General features: G+C 33.2%; 3 protein-coding genes and 1 pseudogene across 3 annotated transcripts; 2 read left to right on the top strand and 2 right to left on the bottom strand.

The window, feature by feature from the left end:
- Positions 1 to 287: 287 nt before the first annotated feature.
- LOC107031979 (dehydrodolichyl diphosphate synthase 2-like) lies at positions 288 to 2,950 on the top strand. Its single transcript, XM_015233512.2, has 3 exons — positions 288 to 843; positions 948 to 1,015; positions 2,200 to 2,950. Exons 1-3 carry the CDS (start codon positions 418 to 420, stop codon positions 2,645 to 2,647), a joined length of 942 nt encoding a protein of 313 aa, XP_015088998.1. The 5' UTR covers positions 288 to 417; the 3' UTR covers positions 2,648 to 2,950.
- Positions 2,951 to 7,692: 4,742 nt separating this feature from the next.
- Positions 7,693 to 10,835, top strand: LOC107032414 (E3 ubiquitin-protein ligase AIRP2). Its single transcript, XM_015234014.2, has 5 exons — positions 7,693 to 8,101; positions 8,940 to 9,090; positions 9,171 to 9,237; positions 9,352 to 9,586; positions 10,462 to 10,835. Exons 1-5 carry the CDS (start codon positions 8,037 to 8,039, stop codon positions 10,667 to 10,669), a joined length of 726 nt encoding a protein of 241 aa, XP_015089500.1. The 5' UTR covers positions 7,693 to 8,036; the 3' UTR covers positions 10,670 to 10,835.
- Positions 10,836 to 11,619: 784 nt separating this feature from the next.
- Positions 11,620 to 16,934, bottom strand: LOC107032238 (probable LRR receptor-like serine/threonine-protein kinase At3g47570). The gene is made up of 3 exons (XM_015233821.2): positions 16,715 to 16,934; positions 12,228 to 14,813; positions 11,620 to 12,150 (listed from the first exon to the last, which is right to left on the bottom strand). Exons 1-3 carry the CDS (start codon positions 16,932 to 16,934, stop codon positions 11,786 to 11,788), a joined length of 3,171 nt encoding a protein of 1,056 aa, XP_015089307.2. The 3' UTR covers positions 11,620 to 11,785.
- Positions 16,579 to 19,758, bottom strand: LOC107001671 (annotated as a pseudogene).
- Between the last annotated feature and the right edge of the window lie 939 nt (positions 19,759 to 20,697).

Genomic DNA, 20,697 nt, shown 5'->3' with positions numbered 1-20,697 from the left:
AATATTTCTAACAAAAATAAATATTTTCATTATTATGTAACAATAAAATTTAAAAATATAATATAATAAATATTAAGTAACAATCAAAATAAATATTATAGATATGATAACGATACAATACAAATACAATAAGTAATAATGATTCAAACAGAGTGTTAGTAAAAATTCAAAAAAGAAACTAATTGCAAAATCATTTATAAATAAACCAAAATATAATTTATGGACCAAACTTGTTACTTTCGTTATCATAGATTTATGATATTCACACAAATTGATTGCCACGATAAATACTATAATTTAAAAATCAATGGGAAAAATGAGGTAATTAGGAAACAAACAAATTAATAATAATTTGTGTATCAAAACCGTTTAGTTTCTATAAATTGGTGAGCAAGAGCTCCTTTTGCCTTCAAAAACATGGCGTTTTCATTTCAGCTCCAACAAATCTTCCCTTCCCCTGTTAAATTTTGTTCCCAACCAAAATCAATAAACCTTCAAATTTTCCCCAATTTAACAAAAAGACTGCCAATTCATCCACTTGCCTCTGCGCAAAACAACGCCACCAGCAACATTGACCACAATTATATCGCCATGGACGAGAGTTCAATCAATGAAGAAGAAGTGCCGTTGCCTACAGAATTGAGGAGAGAACTGATGCCGAAACATATCGCGGTGATAATGGACGGGAATAGAAGGTGGGCAAAGAAGAGAGGATTACCGGTTGCGTTAGGTTACGCAGCCGGTATTCGAACTCTTAGGAGCTTTGTTAAGCTCAGCTACAATTGGGGAATTTCTGCTCTTACTCTATTTGCTTTTTCCTCTGAAAATTGGTTCCGTCCTAAAGTAAACTCTATAACTTCCCTTTATCTATGCGCTCAGTTATTGATTTGTGTTTGATGATATTAATTTTTTTTCTTTTGTAATGTTTTGTGTTGTTTATGTTATAGGCGGAAGTTGATCTTTTGATGGGCTTATTCGATAAAGTACTGAAAGATGAACTTGAAAATCTTACCAGGTAAATGGTATTATTGAATAATCATACATTAATGGTATTATTGAATAATCATACATTAGCCAATCGAACAAACTATATTTACTGATTTGATGGAATTCAATAGTTTCGACTCAATTTTTTTTTTGTGTTAAGAAATCTGTGTATATATAATCTATATCTTGAATTCAGGGTGGCTCGACCAGTGACGGATCTAAGAATTTAAGGTTGTGATTCGAACCTTGGTACAACAATACTAAAAAAGTCTTAAGTACCCATCCAGGAGTCATTGGGCCAACTAAATCATTATTCATTGGGTGCTCTATGTTAATTTTATACAAATACCTATCAATTTCTACATAGATATATATATTCCGTAACGAAGTTAATGGGTGCTCGAGCACCCGGCGGACACCATGTGGGTCCGCCTCTGGGCTCGACAGTGTTTAAAAAAAGACATGTGCCTTTATTTTTAATAATAATAGGTTATAAGTTATTGTTTTTTAAGAAATATTGAATATTATTTGTAGAAAAAGTAAATTTTTCATGAAAAATTAAGGAATTATTAGAAGAAATTTGACGTATTTAGAGAACTATATCTCATGAAAAATAATTTAAAAAATAAGAATGGTTATATTATCAATTGAAAACTAGAAGAAATCAGTTATATAAAAGTTATTAGTAATTCAAGTTTAAGACCCCGTTTGATTTTTGCTTTAGGCCACTAATATGCTTGAGTCACTCCTGCTCGAACCCAGTAAACAAAAGAGCTGTGACTTTAGAACTCGTAAACTTTAAATCCTCATGAAGCCACCTCCTTTTGTGTTCGTCTCTTGTCAACACCTACTAACAATGTGAGTTAATGATCTCCCTATGGCTGCATAAAGAGGACTAATCCCAATATACATTTCTGCGTCATATAACTCATACAAAGTTTGAATTGCAATATGAAACTTTGGATTACTAGTGTAATCTTGTATAAGTAATACGTTTGCTTCCAGTGTGAAATTCTACTACTTAACAACAAATGCAACATTTGTCGTTTTTGTTTTATGCTTTATAGAATGTGGAACAATTGAAATACACTTATCTGTATAACCTCTCCTATTTTCCTTCTTAGAGCTTTAAGTTTGAGGTATTATGAATTTATGATCGACTCTGTATAGTCTAAGGAGTTCCCTTATATGCTTTTCATTGGATTTATACAGAACAGGGATTCGATTGTCTATAATTGGAGACGCCAGTCAGCTCCCCAAGTCATTGCAGGACTTAATAGATAAAGCAGTAATGGCTACAAAAGCAAACTCCCGACTTCATATCCTTGTTGCAATTAACTATAGTGGACAGTATGATGTTGTACAAGCTTGTCAAACCATTGCTCAAAGAGTGAAGGATGGCAATATCGAACCCGAAGACATTAATAGTTTCCTAGTAGAACAGGAATTACAAACAAAATGCACTGAATTTCCAAGTCCTGATTTACTTATAAGGACTAGCGGAGAGTTAAGACTTAGCAATTTCTTACTTTGGCAGTTGGCTTATACTGAACTCTTCTTTTCTCATTCACAATGGCCTGATTTTGGTGAAGCTGAGTTTTTAGAGGCTTTATGTTCTTTTCAGCAAAGACAGAGGCGCTATGGCGGACAGAGTTCCTAGCATCATGCTATGTGAAACAAGTCCGGGGTATGTTATAGAATGTATATAGACGTTATCCATAGTAATGTAGATCGTTATATTTAGGTAAGGGCGTATTGTGTTAACGTGCACCCGTGCTCCTTTCTCTAAACCATATATAGAAATGTATATTTACACAAATTACTTTAGTATATGGGTGCATCCAAGCTCAAACTGTCCTATATGGTTCAAATTCGAGGCATGTCTTGTTATTGGGTGCATCTCTATAAGTGAAATTGGCGGTTCAAATTTCATCGAATGTCTTGTTTTTTCTTTCTTTTTCAAGAATTGAGCCTGGGAGTATTTCTTTTTTCGTTTTCCTTCTTTCAATACACGTCAAATTAATGAAGATGGGATAAAGGTGAAATCCTATGATACTATTATTCAAGGCTAGCAAAGTTCTATCTACTAATGCATATCAAATAGGTTGAATCCTTTTAGTCTAACACTTAATACTCTAAGAGTTCTTATTTAAGTCTGTACTTTTATCAGAGTTCTAGTCTACTTGATACATTGTACTCTTAATATATTATATATAATATAGAAGTCTTTCACGTAGAGCTCATCTTGGGAGAATATTATTATACACATGGTATCAGAGCGCCATCAATAGCAGCGCAATGATTTTTTTTCTCATAGAAAGTGGTTTCTTTCTCTCACGTAAAGATGGTGACACCATATTTTGATAATTTCTCCACACGCTTAAACTATACCTTTTTCTTGAGCTTCATATCTTAAATGTCACTTTTTAATTTGAGAAACACATCTCTCTTTTATACCACTCTCATTACGGTGTGTGTGATGCACTCTCTCTTTTATTTTAAGAAGAAAAAGACTCAAATATGTTATCTAATTTTTCAGAATAAGCTCATTTATGCCACTCGTTAAAAGTTTGGCTCATCTATGCCATTACCTTTTACGAAAAGCTCATTCATGCCATTATTTTTTAACAGTGGTTTTGCAAAATCATTTTTGATACGTGACCAATTATAATTCGGACCCGTGATTAATTTTTTTTTAAAGAAAATAATTCAAAATTCTGAACAAAAATTGAATTAAAATAACCCACCCAAATAAAATTAGGGATATTTTAAAATTTAGGTGGGTCTTTACTTGGATTGGTTATTTATTTTTCTAAATTTCTAGATGTAAATTACTACTTAATATCTTTTATATAAATGATTTTTTCAAATACTTTTTTAATTATTATTTTTTAAGTTAGATTTTGTTAATTCAATACTTTAAAAAATCCTTTTATCTAAGACAATTATTGTATAACTAATAAGTTAATTAACTTTAAAGATAAGAGTTAGAATTATAGAATCCGATTCAAAAAGTTGATAACTTGTTATACCTACTTTAATATGAAAATTAACAAAGAAATAAAAATAAATTGTAATGCACTTTGTTCAACACTTTTCAACTATTGATTGATATTTTTGAAAGTGTATTACTCTAACTATCAAAGATTTGAAGAAATAAAATACAAAAGAAGTTAAAAAGGATAAATAATATAACTGTTAGCAAATAAAATGTAAGAATTCAAAATAATATTTCGTTGATTTCTTCTGTTTTAATGGGATAGACTTTTGATGGCAGATTAGATATTGACTACCTCTTTTTTCTTTTTGAAATTAATTTTAATTTAATACGTTTTGCAATTTTGGGAAATATTGTTAGATGTTACTCTCATATAACAATTTTTTCCTATATTTAAAGTGGTTATAATGTGCATAAATTATGGTAATATAACTTAATTATGAGCTAGTAAATGTTGAAAGAAAATTTTTGGCACAATATATATTAGCCAGAATTGAGATGCTTTTGGTTGTTGATCCTTTGAATAGATATGACCCTTTATTAAAGGGAAAATTGTATATAACAACAAACTAATAACCTAAAATAAATGGAATAGCTAGGGTTTGATTTAATTGTGCTTCATAGCAAACGTTAGCTAAAATTTGCCAGCGTCTCTCTCCCAGAAATCTCGCTCGCCACTCTCCATTCTCGCTCGCCTCTCTCGCTTTATACACAGAAGTGTATAATTCTGTTTCTGTTTTGTATAAAGCGAAAGAAAATTGTATATACACATCCAAAAATATATATCTTCGTGTTATACACTTAATTATACAATTTACAAACATTTTACTTCAAATATTGCAGAGAAAAAGGTCAAAGAATTATACAATTGTGAATTATACAATTGCAGTGAAATACAATTTTCTCTAGCTTTTACAACAGAAGTGTATATATTGTGTTTCTGTTTTTGTATAAAGCGAGAGAAAAACATATATCCCTTGCTATACACTTAATATTGCAGTGAAGTAGGCAGTGAATTATACAATTGTGCATTATACAGTTGCAGTGAAATAGGATAGCGAATTATACAATTGCAGCGAAATAGGCTAGCGAATTATACAATTTAAGCCAGCGAATTATACACCTGTATATGTATAGCGAATTATACAGTTTTATGTTTGCTATGGAGCGCAATTATGCAAAGTTTGCTATAGCATACAAATATGAATTTTTTGTTTGCTATATGTGAAAGTTGCCCATTATTAAATTCGTTTTTAAATAGTAAAGGTGTGTAATAGATCGTCACAACAGTTTAAGCGTGTAAGGACAAGTATAAAAGACAATTATGTTTTTTCCCTATTTAAATACTGAAATAGTACATTAACAAATTCATTATCCATCAAATATTGTGTGATATTATTCTTCGAAAATTTCTTGATTATAAAAATGTATTAAAATATCATTAATTTAAGTAGCAAGAATATATTTTTTCAATCTTTTGATCAAACAAACTACTATTACGAGTCCCACAAGATGATTTATGTACCTTAAGCAAGAACCAAAGGGTCATTTTATCAAATAATATCAATCAGAGGAAAGAAAATTGCTAATTTATTTTATTATTTCCTTCAGAAAAAAAAAACATCAAGTTAATTTAATTAAATAGGTTATTTGCGCAAGAAATGGGTTGTTCATTACTCCACGTATGCTGAATTAAATTGAATATTTCACTTAAAATCATAAAAATTAAAAAGTTGTTATGTCATTGTCATACACAACTAATCATATTTGGTCCTACTACTAATTAAATGATAGTCTAATCCATTATATTTATAAAAGTAATTATTAATTAAAAAAATGCTATACATCATTGGTTTATATTGCTTTAATTTATTGTTTCCTCTTTAAGAGGAAGATGCTTATCTTTATCTCAATGATATACATATACATATATATATATATATCTTTTGGATATGAGACGAACAAAAATTAGAATATGCAACGTAATCAAGTTGACAATTTCACTAAATGCGTTTGTATTATGCTATAGAGATATTGTATACGTATAAATACACTTGTTATTTAAATGGATAAAAGTTTTTATTTGGGTAAATCGATTTTATATTATGTGTTTCGTATTTGTATCGTAAATCGATTAATTTGTACTTATTTTTATTTGGAAAAAAAGTTGTTCCTATCAATATTATTCGTGCTCAATATATAAAGTCAAGACCACTAAACTCATTGTTACATATTCAAAAATATAAATCTAAAATTTTTAATTAAGAGAGAAATAATTTTATCGGCGATACTACGTCTTTAATAACCTCTTCATCATTTTGATGTTGGTTACTTGGGTCCTTTCGTTTCATTAATTATGAGCGTATGAACGTTGGTTGATGTTCATGATTCTTCCAACATTTGTCTTTTTTAACACAAACTCCACGTATAGTTTCTTCAAGATGATGACATCCTTGTATAATTACAAATCATGTTGTTGGCAAGTACAATACAAATCCCCATACTCTCACAACTTGCCAGCCGTGCACCGACTTAACACTTTGAAAACGTAAATTGCACTAGTTAAGTCTTATACGATAAACTTGATTTAGAAGTTATTGAGAGGGATTGATCTCGAATCATCCATATGATGATCATTCTCTGAACTAATTGAGTCATTCAGAAGGACAGTGCACTGACTTAAATACTATAATTATGTAATTTTTATGTATTTTTTACTTCGTTATGAAATAAGTGATGTTTTTAATTTGAATATATATTAAAGAAATTATTCACTAATATATCTTTAATAAATGTGTTAAGAATTTAAATTTTTAATAATTTATTGATTATATAATTTTTATTTTTATAAAGATATTTTTCTTAATAAAAGTTATTGATATTTCATTAATCAAAATACTACTTATTTTAAAACAAAAAACTCTTTTCATTATTAAAATGCGCAAGCGACGTTGATGTCCAAGCACAATTTGGCTCACTCTCAAACCAAAGTGTCATTCGCAGCTGCACGCCAATTACGGATTTGATGAAATTTACTGTAAGAAGAATTACACTAAATTAATATCTAGTAAATTATTTTTTTTTTCTGATCTCGACTTGAATCAAGGAAAAAGATTAATTATTTTAATAAGATAATATATTTTTAAAAGACTTCTATATAAATATATGGTATCATTAATATTATAAATTAATAATGCTTTAAAAATACAAATATAAATAAGACAATTTAGTATTCTATTATTTTTTAAAATTTTAATCTAGTCGAAGTTCATCTTTAAATTTTTCTATTGCATTCAAAAGTTTCAATATTACTACAATGGTAAGTCTTGTTGCGGTGAAATGATCTCTTTTGTAATCACATAGTATTTACTTATTTGATATATTATTGTTGATTTTGTGACATTCAAATTAGATATAGTTTCAAGAAATTTTTTAATTACTTTTAATCAATTATTTTTTCATCATCATACATGAAATATTTTTGGTAAAGATACAGTGTATAAGAAAAATTCTTTTGGCTAGAAAAATAAAATAATATATTTTATACTATATTATTTTACCTTTTTGAATATTTTTTTCTTTTTGATTAAATAATACATTTTATAATTCTATCTAATATTAATTTAATGAGATTTTATTTTTAAAAAAAGGTCAAAAAACATTAATATTATATTTGACCAATATCAATGTAAGAAAAATTAAATATCGGTCGAAAAAGGGAAATTAGTTAAAATTGACGTTCAATATCAGCCCTAAGCAGAGCATCAACGGTGTTGTACAAAAGCCATGACACTTCATAATTTTTACTCAATTGTTGAGATTTTTTTTTCTTCAGTATAAGCAGGAAGAAGCGTGCTGTGCAAGGCAAATTGTTGTTTTTGAGTGAGCTGCGTCTCTATACAACCACCCGGGGCCCCTCTTTCACCTTCTTCTTCATCGCTTCGATCGAATAATCTGCAGTTTTTTTTTTGGTTGATCAAATCAGTATATAACAGAGTGGAAGAGGCTTTTGTTTTGTTTTGTTGTTGAATGGGAATATAAAATAGGAGTGATGAGGAAGTCTTTTAAAGATTCACTCAAAGCACTTGAAGCTGATATTCAGCATGCTAATACTCTGTATGTTTTCAATATTCTTCCCCTTTTAGTATTTGCGTAGTGCCACAATTTTATTTTTCTGTATAATCAACTGTCGGTACAAAAAAAGGTGTTGATTTGATCATTAATCGGTGATTTGACATCAAAAACGTTATTTTTTTTTCTATTCTTCTAGCTTTGATGGACAAAGTTGGGATTTTTATTTCTTTTGGCTTTGTTGTTTTAAGCTAAATAGAATTTCTGAGAAGTTAAAACCCTTAATTTGGAAATTTAGTGTTAATTTTGCCTAATTATTGAGTGATACTCTGTACTTTCTTCTTTGTGATGATTAAGATTGTTATAACTGTGGTGTTGAGCTAAGTTTGTGTTTTTCGAGCTCCTCCATTAATTTCACAGGATTAGGTGTCAAGAAATCTCCAAGTGCTTTTTTGGCTGTGTTTGTTGTTATTTGAATTTGAGACTCTGTGTTTGTTGTTATTTGAATTTGAGACTTTGTGTTTCTCAATCTAGTTCATTGACTAGACCATATCTTTGGTGCTTATTTTTCCTAGCTAGAATTCCAGGCAAAACATTTTGTATTTTGAGAATCCGTGTATTCCAGAAGCTATAATTTGTGAATGAGTGGATCCGTATGGAGCTGGGGGTGGGGGGCACAGGAAAATCGCACTGTAATGCAAGACCAATTTTTTTATTTTATGTATATATAGTAGATGTTGAAAATCTGTTACTTGAAAATTCTGCCTCCACTACTGGTTTTCCCCTCCCCTTAAAATAAGAAATTTGTACCCTTTTCGTGTGAATGTTTGAAGCATTTTGTGTGGTATCTTTGGACATGACTGATTCTTTTTGAGATATACAGGGCTTCGGATTATCCAAAAGAATATGATGGTGCTAGCCTTCAGATGAGACTATCGTACAGTCACTGTGCTCATATATTTCTGTTTCTTGTTCAGTGGACTGACTGTCACTTTGCTGGTGCTCTAGGATTGCTTAGGATCCATATTTATAAGGTAAATTTTCCCATTTTTCTTGTTGCGTTCTGTCTTTCAGCTTTCTTGGTATGAAAGTTGCCATATGATGTCTATTGCAGGCTTATGAGGATGGTAACACAAGCATGTATATTCATGAGAGAAAAGCTAGTATAAAACAGTTCTATGGTGCGTTAACTTGGATGTTCTTATTTAGTCTCCTCAAATCACGTTGTAGGGCATTTCAATTTCTTTTGTTTCTTATAAGTATGGTGTTCATTGAGTTGTGTTGTCATTGAACAGGGGTGATATTTCCCTCTTTGTTGCAACTTCAAAGGGGAATCACTGACATTGATGATAGGAAGCAACGAGAGTTGTGTGCAACCAAATACAGAAGAGGAGATGAGACGAGCAAAGGTAAGCTGTCTGAAATCGAAATAGAGAGGGAGGAGGAATGCGGTATCTGCATGGAGATGAATACAAAGGTTGTGTTGCCCTCCTGCAATCACTCTTTATGCATGAAGTGTTATAGAAATTGGTGAGCCAACTCCTCTAATTTGTTAGATTTTCCACCTTTCTGTTACTTCGTGCATACTAAATATAGTTTAGTAATTGTTCAGGAAGGTTGTGGGTTCTCAGTTAGTGTTAACTGCCAGATCATTGTATTTGATTGAGTGTGTGGATTGAATTTACTTTTACTTTGATATACCTGTCTTTAACGATGGACATATATAACTGCTCACAAATTTTATCACCAATAAGATTTTATGGTCCAGCAATGCTTCTGAAGGAATTGTCTTTTTGGCTTAAAATAACGAAAGTCCTACTTTAAACCAGGGCGGAGCTAGAGGGGCTGAAGGGACTTCATCTTAAACCCCTTCGCCCGAAAATCACACTATATAAATATTAAGTCAACTTTTTTTTGTACATATAGTGGATAATGAACTCTCTTGGTGAGAATCTTGCCTGCGCCACTGCTTTGAGCAGCATTTTGAACAAGTATGGAAGGATTTTACAAATTCTCTTGGTTAAATATCACAACGGCTTCCTACCTTCTGGGCGACTTTTATCCTAAATTCTGCTAGTATGTAGGTAAAATTGGTGAAGCATCTCTTGAAAAATTTCTCGGTGAGACAGTGTTCTGTTGATTTGGATTCTAGGGTGATTCTGGTAAGGTTGATTTTCTTGCGGTGACAAGTCTTAATCTATCTGTGAAGTGCTTGATTGGTCTCTGAAAGGTCTTCTGCTTAGTGCTTTTTATCAGGGGTTTCAGAGGGAAAAAACACGGGAGAATACTTGTTATGCTCTCATAATAGCCGTGCTTATGCAAATAATAGTTTTCCTATTCTTTTGTCTTCTTTATTAGCTTGTCTTCTACTTGAATAATTTGTCAATGTTACATGGTTGCTGTAGGCGTGCCCGATCTCAGTCATGCCCTTTCTGTCGAGATAGTCTAAAAAGGATGGATTCCGGAGAGCTTTGGATATACACCAACATATGTGACATCAAAGACTTGTCCACAATAACGAGGGAAAATATGACGACACTTCTCATGTACATCGATAAATTGCCTGCCGTCTATCCAGATCCAGCACTTGTCTCTGCTCATCAGAATTATTGATATACAATACTTAGGTTAAGTAGGTAGTACATACCAGGCATTCTGTTTGTATATAATTTTTTTTTGAACATTCACATATGTACAGTTTTCTGGCCATTACCAGCAAATCTTGATATGTTGATTGCACCATATTTTTCATTTCTTAAAGAAGCATTTCTTACTTGTCTTTTTCGTGGCTATCTAGTTTTATGTTTCAATTGATACAACAACACAAGACACTTCTCTTGGTATTTTCAACATTTCCATGAATGATAAGTCTGACCAAAAGTGTCTACTTTTGACACTGAACTAGGTAACAATCATAGTTCAGACAGGCTATCAAGTGTAAGGAGGCAGCAACAGCTATAGCCAATCCACCCAATGCTTAGTGGCTGTGAACTGGTGATGGCTAGATATGGAGGTTGAGGATGCCGATTGGGGATGGTGTTGGCGTTGGCTAATAGTTAGATGTGGTGGTGTGATTGACGAGGTTGATGATGGTAGTTGTTGTTCGTTGATAGTTGTGATGGATGACGGTGATAGCTAATGATGGTAGTGAATAATGATAGTGGTTTCCGAATAGAAAAGATTTAACTTTTGAAGTTCAAGAAGGGTTGTCAAAGACATACTATTTTGGACAATATCTCATCAAATGGGATAGACATATTTTATATGAAACTTGACTGGTTTGTGTTGAAAGAACAGTTCAAAATCTATGTTTAGTAGGTCGTTTTGAAATGTTCAATATTGGTAGGCTATACTGTATAAGGAGTACTTTAGTATGTTGACTGAATTGAAAAAGAAAGAAACAATAATAGACTTCATTCAATTCTCTGTAGGGAATGACTAATTAATATGTTGCTATAACTATTTGTGAGATATGTTTTAACATTTGTTGGTTCCTTTCAATTTGTACATTTTTGCAACAAGAATGCATAGCACACTATTAGCTTTCTCATGTAAAACTAAAGTTGGGAATAACTGTATGATATTTATTCATTATTCAGCAGATTTGATTATAAGATTGTGTTCTATTCTTGCCTGTTTGAATCAAAACAACTTTAGATCTGTTTACAAATTTCTATATGCTAACAAGGCTTAATATAAGAAACATGAAAAATAAGCAGTTATATTATATCATCTCCTTGTAAGGAAGGATTCGCGGATTGCTTGAAGTTTGCTTAAAATAGTGTCTATTGGTGCTCTATCTCTAGATGATGATGCAGAACATGTAAGCCCGATTTCCAAAACCGAGAGTAGACATTCTTCCACTCTTCTTGCTTGATCTTGATTGATGTTTTGCTCTTCCTCTGCCAAGAGCAATAAGGGGTCTACAATCTCCATGACATGTTCAGGCAAAGCTGTTGAAACATACTTGTGAATGTTTAGACTCTCGTTGAAAATTGCATCAGTTGGTCTTTTACAGATGAACAACTCTAGCAACACTATTCCAAAGCTGTAAACATCTCCAAGTGTGGATGGTTGGCCGCCTGATCCGTACTCTGCAAGGTACTAAATCAATTTTCTGCAGAATGATATATGACTGAATATTAAATGTAAACTAATGACATCGTTGTACCTGTTGGGATGTAACCTATAGAACCCTTTAGTGCTGCAGAAATCTGATGACTCCAAGAATTGCTTGATGTGTTGAGGAGAAATGTTGCTAATCCAAAGTCACCGACATGGGCAGACATATCTTCATCGAGGAGTATGTTGCTTGGTTTTAGATCACAATGAACTATCGGTGTTTGACAGTGGTTGTGGAGATAGTCGAGTGCAGAAGCAACATCTATGGCAATGTTTAGTCTTTGGATAATGGTCAGCTTGTTTGTTTGGTGTTGCTGGTCATCATTTTCTGGATGCAACCAATCGTGTAGGTTTCCGTTACTCATGAACTCAAAAACTAGGCATTTGAAGTCATTACCTTGGTGATCAACGCTCGAACAAGCAGTCTTGATTTTGAGAAGATTACGATGCCTTATATTTCTCAAAGCTCTACATTCATCCAGGAAGCTCTTCAAGGCCCCTCTTTGTTGTAAGTTCAACACTTTCACTGCCATTATTGTTTCCTCACCATGGAAATGCGCTTTATATACTGAACCAAAACTTCCTGTACCTACCAAGTTAGCCTCAGAGAAACCATCCGTTGCTCTAAGTATTTCTCGATATGTAGTTCTTGGTATCTGGGCTAGCTGTTCGATCCAAGGGTGTGCCTTTCTTGAGTTTCTGATCCTGTAATAAGCACCACAACAACATAGCAACAAAGCTAAGAGTGCAACAGGAACACTAACAGCTATCCACACTCTTAAATTAAGGTGCTTCGGAGCTTTGGAGCATTCAGGCAAATGCAAGTCCGAGACACCTCCACAAAGTTTCCTGTTTCCATTGATTGAAATTGCACTTGTATTGGAAAAGACCCCTTCATTTGGCACCTCACCTTCAAATTCATTGAATGAAAGGTCCAGTTTTCTGAGATATGAAAGTTTCCCAAGAAACTCAGGTATTTCCCCTGACAAGTTGTTCCGAGAAAAATCTATCTCTTCCAATCCTTTTAAACTCGTAAAGGATTGAGGAATGGTTCCTTGTAAGAGGTTATTACTAATATATACACGCTCTAAGTGGAGGCAATTGCTGAGGGTGCTTGGAATCTCACCAGATATCTTGTTCTGTGATAAATCCAATTCCTCGAGATTTATCAACTGATCAAGTTCTTTTGGCAGGGATCCAGTCAAAGAATTACTTCCCAATGATAAAGAAATTGAAAGGGAAGATAATCCTGCAACCTCTTTCGGTATAGAGCCAACGAGATTATTCCTAGTAAGGTTTAACGTTGACAAGAACTTACACTTCCCCAACTCCGGAGGTATGCTTCCTTCTAGTTTATTTTCGTCCAGATATAGAGTATTTAACAATGACAAGTTACCAATAGAGGATGGTATCTTCCCAGAAAATGCATTTCCGTTCAAATAGAGACGTTCAAGATATTCAAGCTTACCTATAGATTCAGGCACACTCCCATTGAGGTAGTTTCCGTCCATTCCTAGTAGCGTCAAACTAATCAGGTTGTCTATTCCAGCTGGAAGAGTACCATGCAGCCTATTGTGACCTAGAGAGAAAATCTCAAGTACAGTTGAAAGATTAGTGATTGAGTAAGGCAATTCTCCCCTAAAGTTATTGGTGGCGAAACTCAGTACCATCAGATGTGTACAATTAGTTAGGGAATCAAGAAATTTCAAGCCCTCATAACTTCCCCTCCCGCCTAGTCTATTCGCCTCAAAGTTAAGCCTAACCAACATTTCCAACTTTCCAAAACTAGTTGGCACATCCCCAGTAAGTTTATTTTGGGAAAAATCAATCACGCGAAGCTTAGAAGCATTCGCTAGTGAAACAGGAATAGGTCCGGTAAAGCTGTTGACAGCACCAGCAAATACTTCAAGGTTTGGAAGAGTGAGGCCTACATCTGCTGGAAGTTGTCCATGCAGTAGATTTTGTGTAACAGAGAAATAGTATATGGAGGAAATATTGAGAATCGATGGAGGGATTGTACCAGATAGTTCGTTAGAGTTCACATGAAACACTAACAACTTCGTTAGACGCCCAAGTTCCTCAGGTATTGGTCCTTGTAGACTATTACCCGAAATGTCAAAAAACTCTAAAGATGAAAAGTTCCCTAACCAACGGGGGATGTTTCCTCCGAGTGAGTTCCTTTTCAGTTTAAACAAATACAGCTTCGACAATGAACTTAGTTGATCCACAATTTTCCCAACAAGTTCATTAAATTGTAGATCAAGTACTCTAAGTTCCTTACAGTAAGTTAAATTAGTAGGAATTTTCCCACTAAAATAATTGTAACTAGCATTTAAATGTTGCAGCTGCAACAGGCGGCCTATAGCTTGAGGAATTTCACCGCGGAAACTATTGTTTCCAAGATCAATACCTGTAAGGAAACTGAGATTACCCATGGAAGACGGTATGGTTCCAGCAAGTTGTCGTGAACTCAAATCAAGAAACGTAACTCTTCCATTTCCAGGACTACATGTTACACCAGTCCAGTTGCAGAAATGGGAAGAATGAACATTCCAAGAAGCCATGACATGAAGTGGATCCTCTGTTATTCTGCTTTTCAAGTCTTGTAATGCTAATTGATCAGTCGATTCGAGACCTGATATTTCAATGGACATAACAATAATTGAGTACTGGAAGTATAACAACAAAAGCCATTTGGAATTGGATTTTAGATACCACTGCCTCATTTGTCCTGGATTTTTTTAGAGACTAGCTAATTGCTGTTTTTAACTTGTAAGAAGAAAGAATATAAGCTTTCCTTTTCTTATAATAATGTGAATCATGCAATAATTTTCAGGGCTCTTTCAAGTTCCAACTAACATGTATAAATGCTAATAAATGCAAATTTGTTGGACAGACTGAGAGTGACAAAATCTTTTACCAATTGGCTTAGCTTGTTGCATATTGTTGTGCCAGTCAAGTTTTCATGAATAGGCTAATTTTAGCACAAAACTAACGTCATATTTTTTGATTTTTTTTTTCGTTTGACAGATTCTTTTTCATGTATGAGATCATCAATGTCCTTGTTTGCTGAACATAATAACGACTAGGTGAGAATTATGAGGTCTCAGGTTCAAAACTCAATGGAGATAAAAAAAAATATATTAGGTGATTCTTCTCATTTGTACTAGCCTTAGTGGACAGAGTTACTTGGTACGTTGGTTGGAGGTGACAGGTGGCAAGTATCTCGCGATATTAGTCGAGTTGCGTGAAAGCTGACCCGAATACTACCGTCATAAAAAAATAATGACTAGCATCACCTCAACGGTATAGCCTAGCGGTGAATAAAATGATTTGAGAGTTATGAGGTCTCTCAAGTTTAAATCCCAACACAGACAAAAACACTAGGTGATTCTTCTCGTCTGTTCTACTCTTGTGGATGGGGTTACTTGGTACCTGTTATTGTTGGAAGGTGACAGATATCACGTGGAACAAGTCGAGGTGGGCGAAGACCTTCCCGGACACCATGATCATACCACATGTAATCACACAAGTACGTTAGCAGGAAAGAAATAATGAAACAATAATTTATATTTTCATCCTCAAAATACTAGCCTGAATAATTCCTCTTGTTTATAGAAAAAAACGAATAGCAGCACTATGAAATTGCCTTTTCATTCTAAAATAGTTGAGAGTTCAATTTCTTATGATACAAAAGTAAAGTATTCTAACAATATATTCAATTTTAAGATATGAGTATTATTTAAGTATGTTAGCATACAAAAAAATGACACAATAATAGAGTTTGTTCTTTTGCGTAGAGAATGACTAATGAACAACTAAATATAAAATTATCCATTAATTTAATAAACGGGATAAATAATATTGTTAGACATCTCAAAATAATATAATAAACAACTATAATTGAATGGAGGGAATACTATCGAGCACGAAACTTAAAAGAAATTCTTTACTTCTGAAAATTTTTGTGTTAAGTCGATAAATTTTTGTGTTAAGTCAAAATTAATTAAAACAGAGGAAGTAATAAATATGGGACAAATACATTAAACCATGTCTGTCATAATTGAAACATGAAATATAAAGGAATTTTTAGTCCAAATAAATTGTGTGGTTAACTGTCTATTTTCATCCTCAAAAATCAAAATACTACCCTGAATAAGTGAGAGCCTTAATTGATAAATCTTTAATTACTCACTAATCAATCTTCTCCAATGAAGGTCATTTCCTTAATTTCAAACTAAACGACAAAAAATATAAAAAAGGGGTGAAAAAATATTATAATAACAATATATATTCAACAAATAAAATCATATAAAAAAATATTATTACTATTAATTAATATGACTATACACTATTTCTAGTTATACTTCACTAAAATGTTAATTGATCTTGTGGTCTTATGATATGAGATGGAAATTAAAGTTGATATCAAAGAATTGCTAAAAAAAAATCGTTCTTTTTTAAAGGACTAAAAAGAAAAGTAATACAAACAAATTGAGACAAAGTGTGAAGGTTGAGATTTTTGTTATAATCTACTTGTAATGAAGGACTTGTTGATTGCTTGAAGTGTGTTCAAAACAGTATCTATTGGCATTCTATCTGTTGGTGATGATGCAGAACATGTAAGCCCAATTTTCAAAACTGAGACTAAACATTCTTCCATTGTTGTTGCTTCATCTTGATTGACGTATTGTTCTTCCTCTGTCAAGAGCAATGAGGGATCTACAATCTCCATGACATGTTCAGGCAAAGCCATTGAAACATACTTGTGAATGTTTAACTCTCGTTAAACATCGCGTCAGTTGGTTTTCTACTGATGAATAACTCTAGCAATAGCTGTAAACATCTCCGAATGTGGATGCTTGACCACCTGATCCATACTCTGTGAGGTACCAAACTAGGATGATATATGTATTAATCGTATATGAAATGTAAACTTATGACATTGTTGTACCTGTTGGGATGTAACCTATAGAGCCCTTTAATGCTGCAGGACTCTGAGAATTGCTACTCGATGTATCAAGGAGAAATGTTGCTAATCCAAAGTCACCAACATGTGCAGACATGTCTTCGTCGAGGAGTATGTTGCTTGGCTTAAGATCACAGTGAGCTATTGGTGTTTGGCAGTGGTTGTGGAGATAGTCAAGAGCAGAAGCAACATCTATGGCGATGTTTAGTCTTTGGATGAAACTCAGCTTCTTTGTTTGGTGTTGCTGATCATCATTTTCTGTATGCAACCAATCATGTAGGTTTCATTAGTCATGTACTCAAAAACTAAGCATTTGAAGTCATTACCTTGGTGATCAATGCTCGAACAAGCAGTCTTGATTTTGAGAAGATTACGATGCCTAATAGTACTCAACGTTCTCATTCATCCAGGAAGCTCCTTAAGGCACCTCTTTGTTGTAGGTTCAACACTTTCACTGCCATTATTGTAGTGTCAACATCGAAATATGCTTTGTATACTGAACCAAAACTTCCTCTACCAACCAAGTTGGCATCAGAGAATCCATCTGTTGCTCTATGTATTGCTCGATATGTAGTTCTTGGTATCTCAAACAGTTGCTCAGCATTCCAAGGTTGTGCCCTTGTTGAGTTGCTGAGTTTGTAATAAGCAGCACAGGAACATAGCACCAAAACTGATAATGCAAAGAGTAACTATAACTGCTAGCAGTACTCTTGAACCAAGGTGCTTGGTAGCTTTAGAGCATTCAGACAAATGTAAGTTGGGTACACCACCACAAAGCCTATTGTTTCCGTTGATTGAAAATGCACTTGTATTTTCAAAGATCCCTTCATTTGGAACCTTACCTTCAAGTTCATTGAATGAGAGGTCAAGTTTTCGGAGATATGGAAGTTTCCCAAGAAACTCTGGTATTTCCCCTGACAAGTTGTTCCTTGAAAAATCCATCTCATCTAAGCTTCTTAAATCTATTAAAGATTGAGGAATAGTTCCTTGAAAGAGATTACCACTGATATTTATGCGCTCTAAGCCGAGACATTGGCTGAGTGTACTTGGAATCTCACCTGATAAATTGTTCTCTGAAACATCCAATTCCTTGAGATTTATCAGCTGACCAAGTTCTTTTGGCAAAGGTCCAGAGAATGAATTACTTGCCAACGATGAAGAGATCGAAAGGGAAGATAATCCTGCAGCTTCTTTCGGTATGGAGCCAACAAGATGATTCCTAGTAAGGTTCAACACCGATAAGATATTACATTTCCCCAACTCCTTCTAGTCTATTCTCTTGCAAGTATAGACTAATTAACTTTGTCAAGTTACCAATAGAGAGTGGTATCGTCCCTGAAAATGCATTTCCACTCAAACAAAGACCTTCCAGACCGTTAAGTCTACCTATCATCTCAGGAACACTGCCGTTGAGACAGTTATTTTCCATTCCTAGTAGTGTCAACTTAGTAAGACTACCCACTCCAGCAGGAAGAGTACCATGTATCCTATTGTCACCTAGAGTAAGTATCTCAAGTACAGTTGAAAGATTAGCGATTGAGTAAGGCAATTCTCCATCAAAGTAATTGGCTGCAAAACTTAGTACTATCATATTTGTACAATTAGTTAAGAAATCAAGAAATTTCAAACCCTCAGAACTTCCCCTCCCTCCTAGTCTGTTCACTTCACAGTTGAGCCTAACCAAACTTTTCAGTTTTCCTATACTATATGGCACATCCCCGGTAAGTTCATTTTGGGAAAAATCAATCACGTGAAGCCTAGAAGCATTCGCCAATGAAACAGGTATACATCCGGTGAAGCTGTTGACAGCACCAGCAAATACTTCAAGGTTTGGAAGAGTTAATCCTATATTTGCTGGAAGTTGTCCATGCAGCAGATTTTGAGTAACAGTGAAATAGTATATGGAAGAAATATTGAGAATCGACGAAGGGATTGTACCAGACAATTCATTTTCATACACTTTAAATACTTCCAAACTCACTAGACATCCAAGATCCTGATGAATTGGTCCTTTTAGACTATTACTCGAAATGTCAAGGTACTTTAAAGACGAAAAGTTTCCTATCCAACGCGAGATGCCTCTAGTGAAAGAGTTGCTCTTAAGTCTTAAGAAGTTCAACTTTGTGAATGAACTAAGTTGATCCACAGTTCTTCTTACAAGATCATTAGCTCGTAAATCAAGTACTCTAAGCTCCTTACAGTAAGTTAAATTTGTCGGAATTTTTCCACTAAAAGAATTTGAACTAAGATTGAGATGTTCCAGCTGCAGCAAGAGACCTATTGCTTGAGGAATTTCACCATGGAAGCTATTGTTTTCAAGATGTATACCTGTTAGGAAGCTGAGATTGCCAATGGAAGACGGTATGGTGCCAACGAGTTTTCGTGAACTCAAATCAAGATTGATAACTCTGTCATTATAAGGACTACATGTTACACCAGTCCAGTTGCAGAAATGTGAAGAATGATCATTCCAAGAAGCAATGACATGAAGTGGATCATCTGTTATCCTGTTATTCAAGTCTTGTAATGCTAATAGATCATTTGATTCACAACTTGAGATTGCAATGGACATAACAATGATTGAGAGATGCAAGTATAACAGAAGCTTCATTTGTCTAATAAAAAGAAAACAAGTTAGACTAGTTGCTATTCTTGAAAATTGTCTTTTTTGGATTATACAATAGATTTTCAAGCCTCTTATGGGGTGTCCAACTAATATGTATAAATGCTATTTAATGCAACTTTGTTGGATAACCACTTATAGACTAAGGGCCCGTTTGGATGGGCTTAATACAGCTTTAAAAAAGTACTTTTGAAAGTGCTGAAACTTATTTTTAAAATAAGCAGTTATGCGTTTGGATAAAAGTGTTGAAGTTAAAAAAAAAAGTTGTTGATGTGTTTGGCAAATAAGTGCTGATAAACAGCTTTTTAAATCAAAATGTCTGAAATACCCTTAAAAGCTGTTAACATAATAAAAGTTAATTACTTTATATTTTACAGCCATAAATAATTATATTTTGTTATCATTCACATATTTCTTTCTCATAACAAATTATTTATAAGAGGAGTATAAACTTATTATAGATTTTAAAGACATATAATTTGAATAGATCAAAGAACGATTTAAGATTTTATTTTAGTTTCATTCATAGGTAATAATAATTGTCTATCATTCACATATTTCTTTATTATCACAAATTATTTATAAGAGGAATATAAATTTTTATTTAAGTTATATGTGCAACTTATTTTACATTTTAATAATATATAATTTGAATAGATCACTTGAAAGATTTAAGATTTTTTTTATTTTCATTCATTAGTAATAGTAATTCTCTATCATCTATACGTGAAAAGGGAAAAATGGAAGAAAGAGATGTTAGGGTTATGTGGGTAATTTGGAGATTGTATAAAAATATTAAGGGCAAAAAGGTAAAAATGTGGTCAACTAAAAACAGCTTATAAGCTAAAAAAAAAAAACACCCCTACCCCAGCTTTTAACTTTTGGCTTAAAATAAGTTTTTTTTAACTTAAAATAAGTTATTTTAAG

The sequence above is a fragment of the Solanum pennellii genome, chromosome 10 (assembly GCF_001406875.1).
Source record: "Solanum pennellii chromosome 10, SPENNV200".
Taxonomy (NCBI): Eukaryota; Viridiplantae; Streptophyta; class Magnoliopsida; order Solanales; family Solanaceae; genus Solanum; species Solanum pennellii.
This window is presented reverse-complemented; position numbering and strand designations above follow the sequence as displayed.

Bases quoted from the DNA above. Each gene is read 5' to 3' on its own strand.
- LOC107032238 (XM_015233821.2), bottom strand. From the start codon at position 16,934: ATGGCTTTGCCTGAACATGTCATGGAGATTGTAGATCCCTCATTGCTC. The intron at 14,814-16,714 runs GTAGATTATAAC...TTGAAATATCAG, and splicing joins CAACAAGTCCTTCATTACAA to GTCTCGAATCGACTGATCAA. The intron at 12,151-12,227 runs GTACAACGATGT...AGTACCTTGCAG, and splicing joins TATAGGTTACATCCCAACAG to AGTACGGATCAGGCGGCCAA.
- LOC107031979 (XM_015233512.2), top strand. From the start codon at position 418: ATGGCGTTTTCATTTCAGCTCCAACAAATCTTCCCTTCCCCTGTTAAA. The intron at 844-947 runs GTAAACTCTATA...TTTATGTTATAG, and splicing joins AAAATTGGTTCCGTCCTAAA to GCGGAAGTTGATCTTTTGAT. The intron at 1,016-2,199 runs GTAAATGGTATT...GGATTTATACAG, and splicing joins GAACTTGAAAATCTTACCAG to AACAGGGATTCGATTGTCTA.
- LOC107032414 (XM_015234014.2), top strand. From the start codon at position 8,037: ATGAGGAAGTCTTTTAAAGATTCACTCAAAGCACTTGAAGCTGATATT. The intron at 8,102-8,939 runs GTATGTTTTCAA...TGAGATATACAG, and splicing joins ATTCAGCATGCTAATACTCT to GGCTTCGGATTATCCAAAAG. The intron at 9,091-9,170 runs GTAAATTTTCCC...TGTCTATTGCAG, and splicing joins TTAGGATCCATATTTATAAG to GCTTATGAGGATGGTAACAC.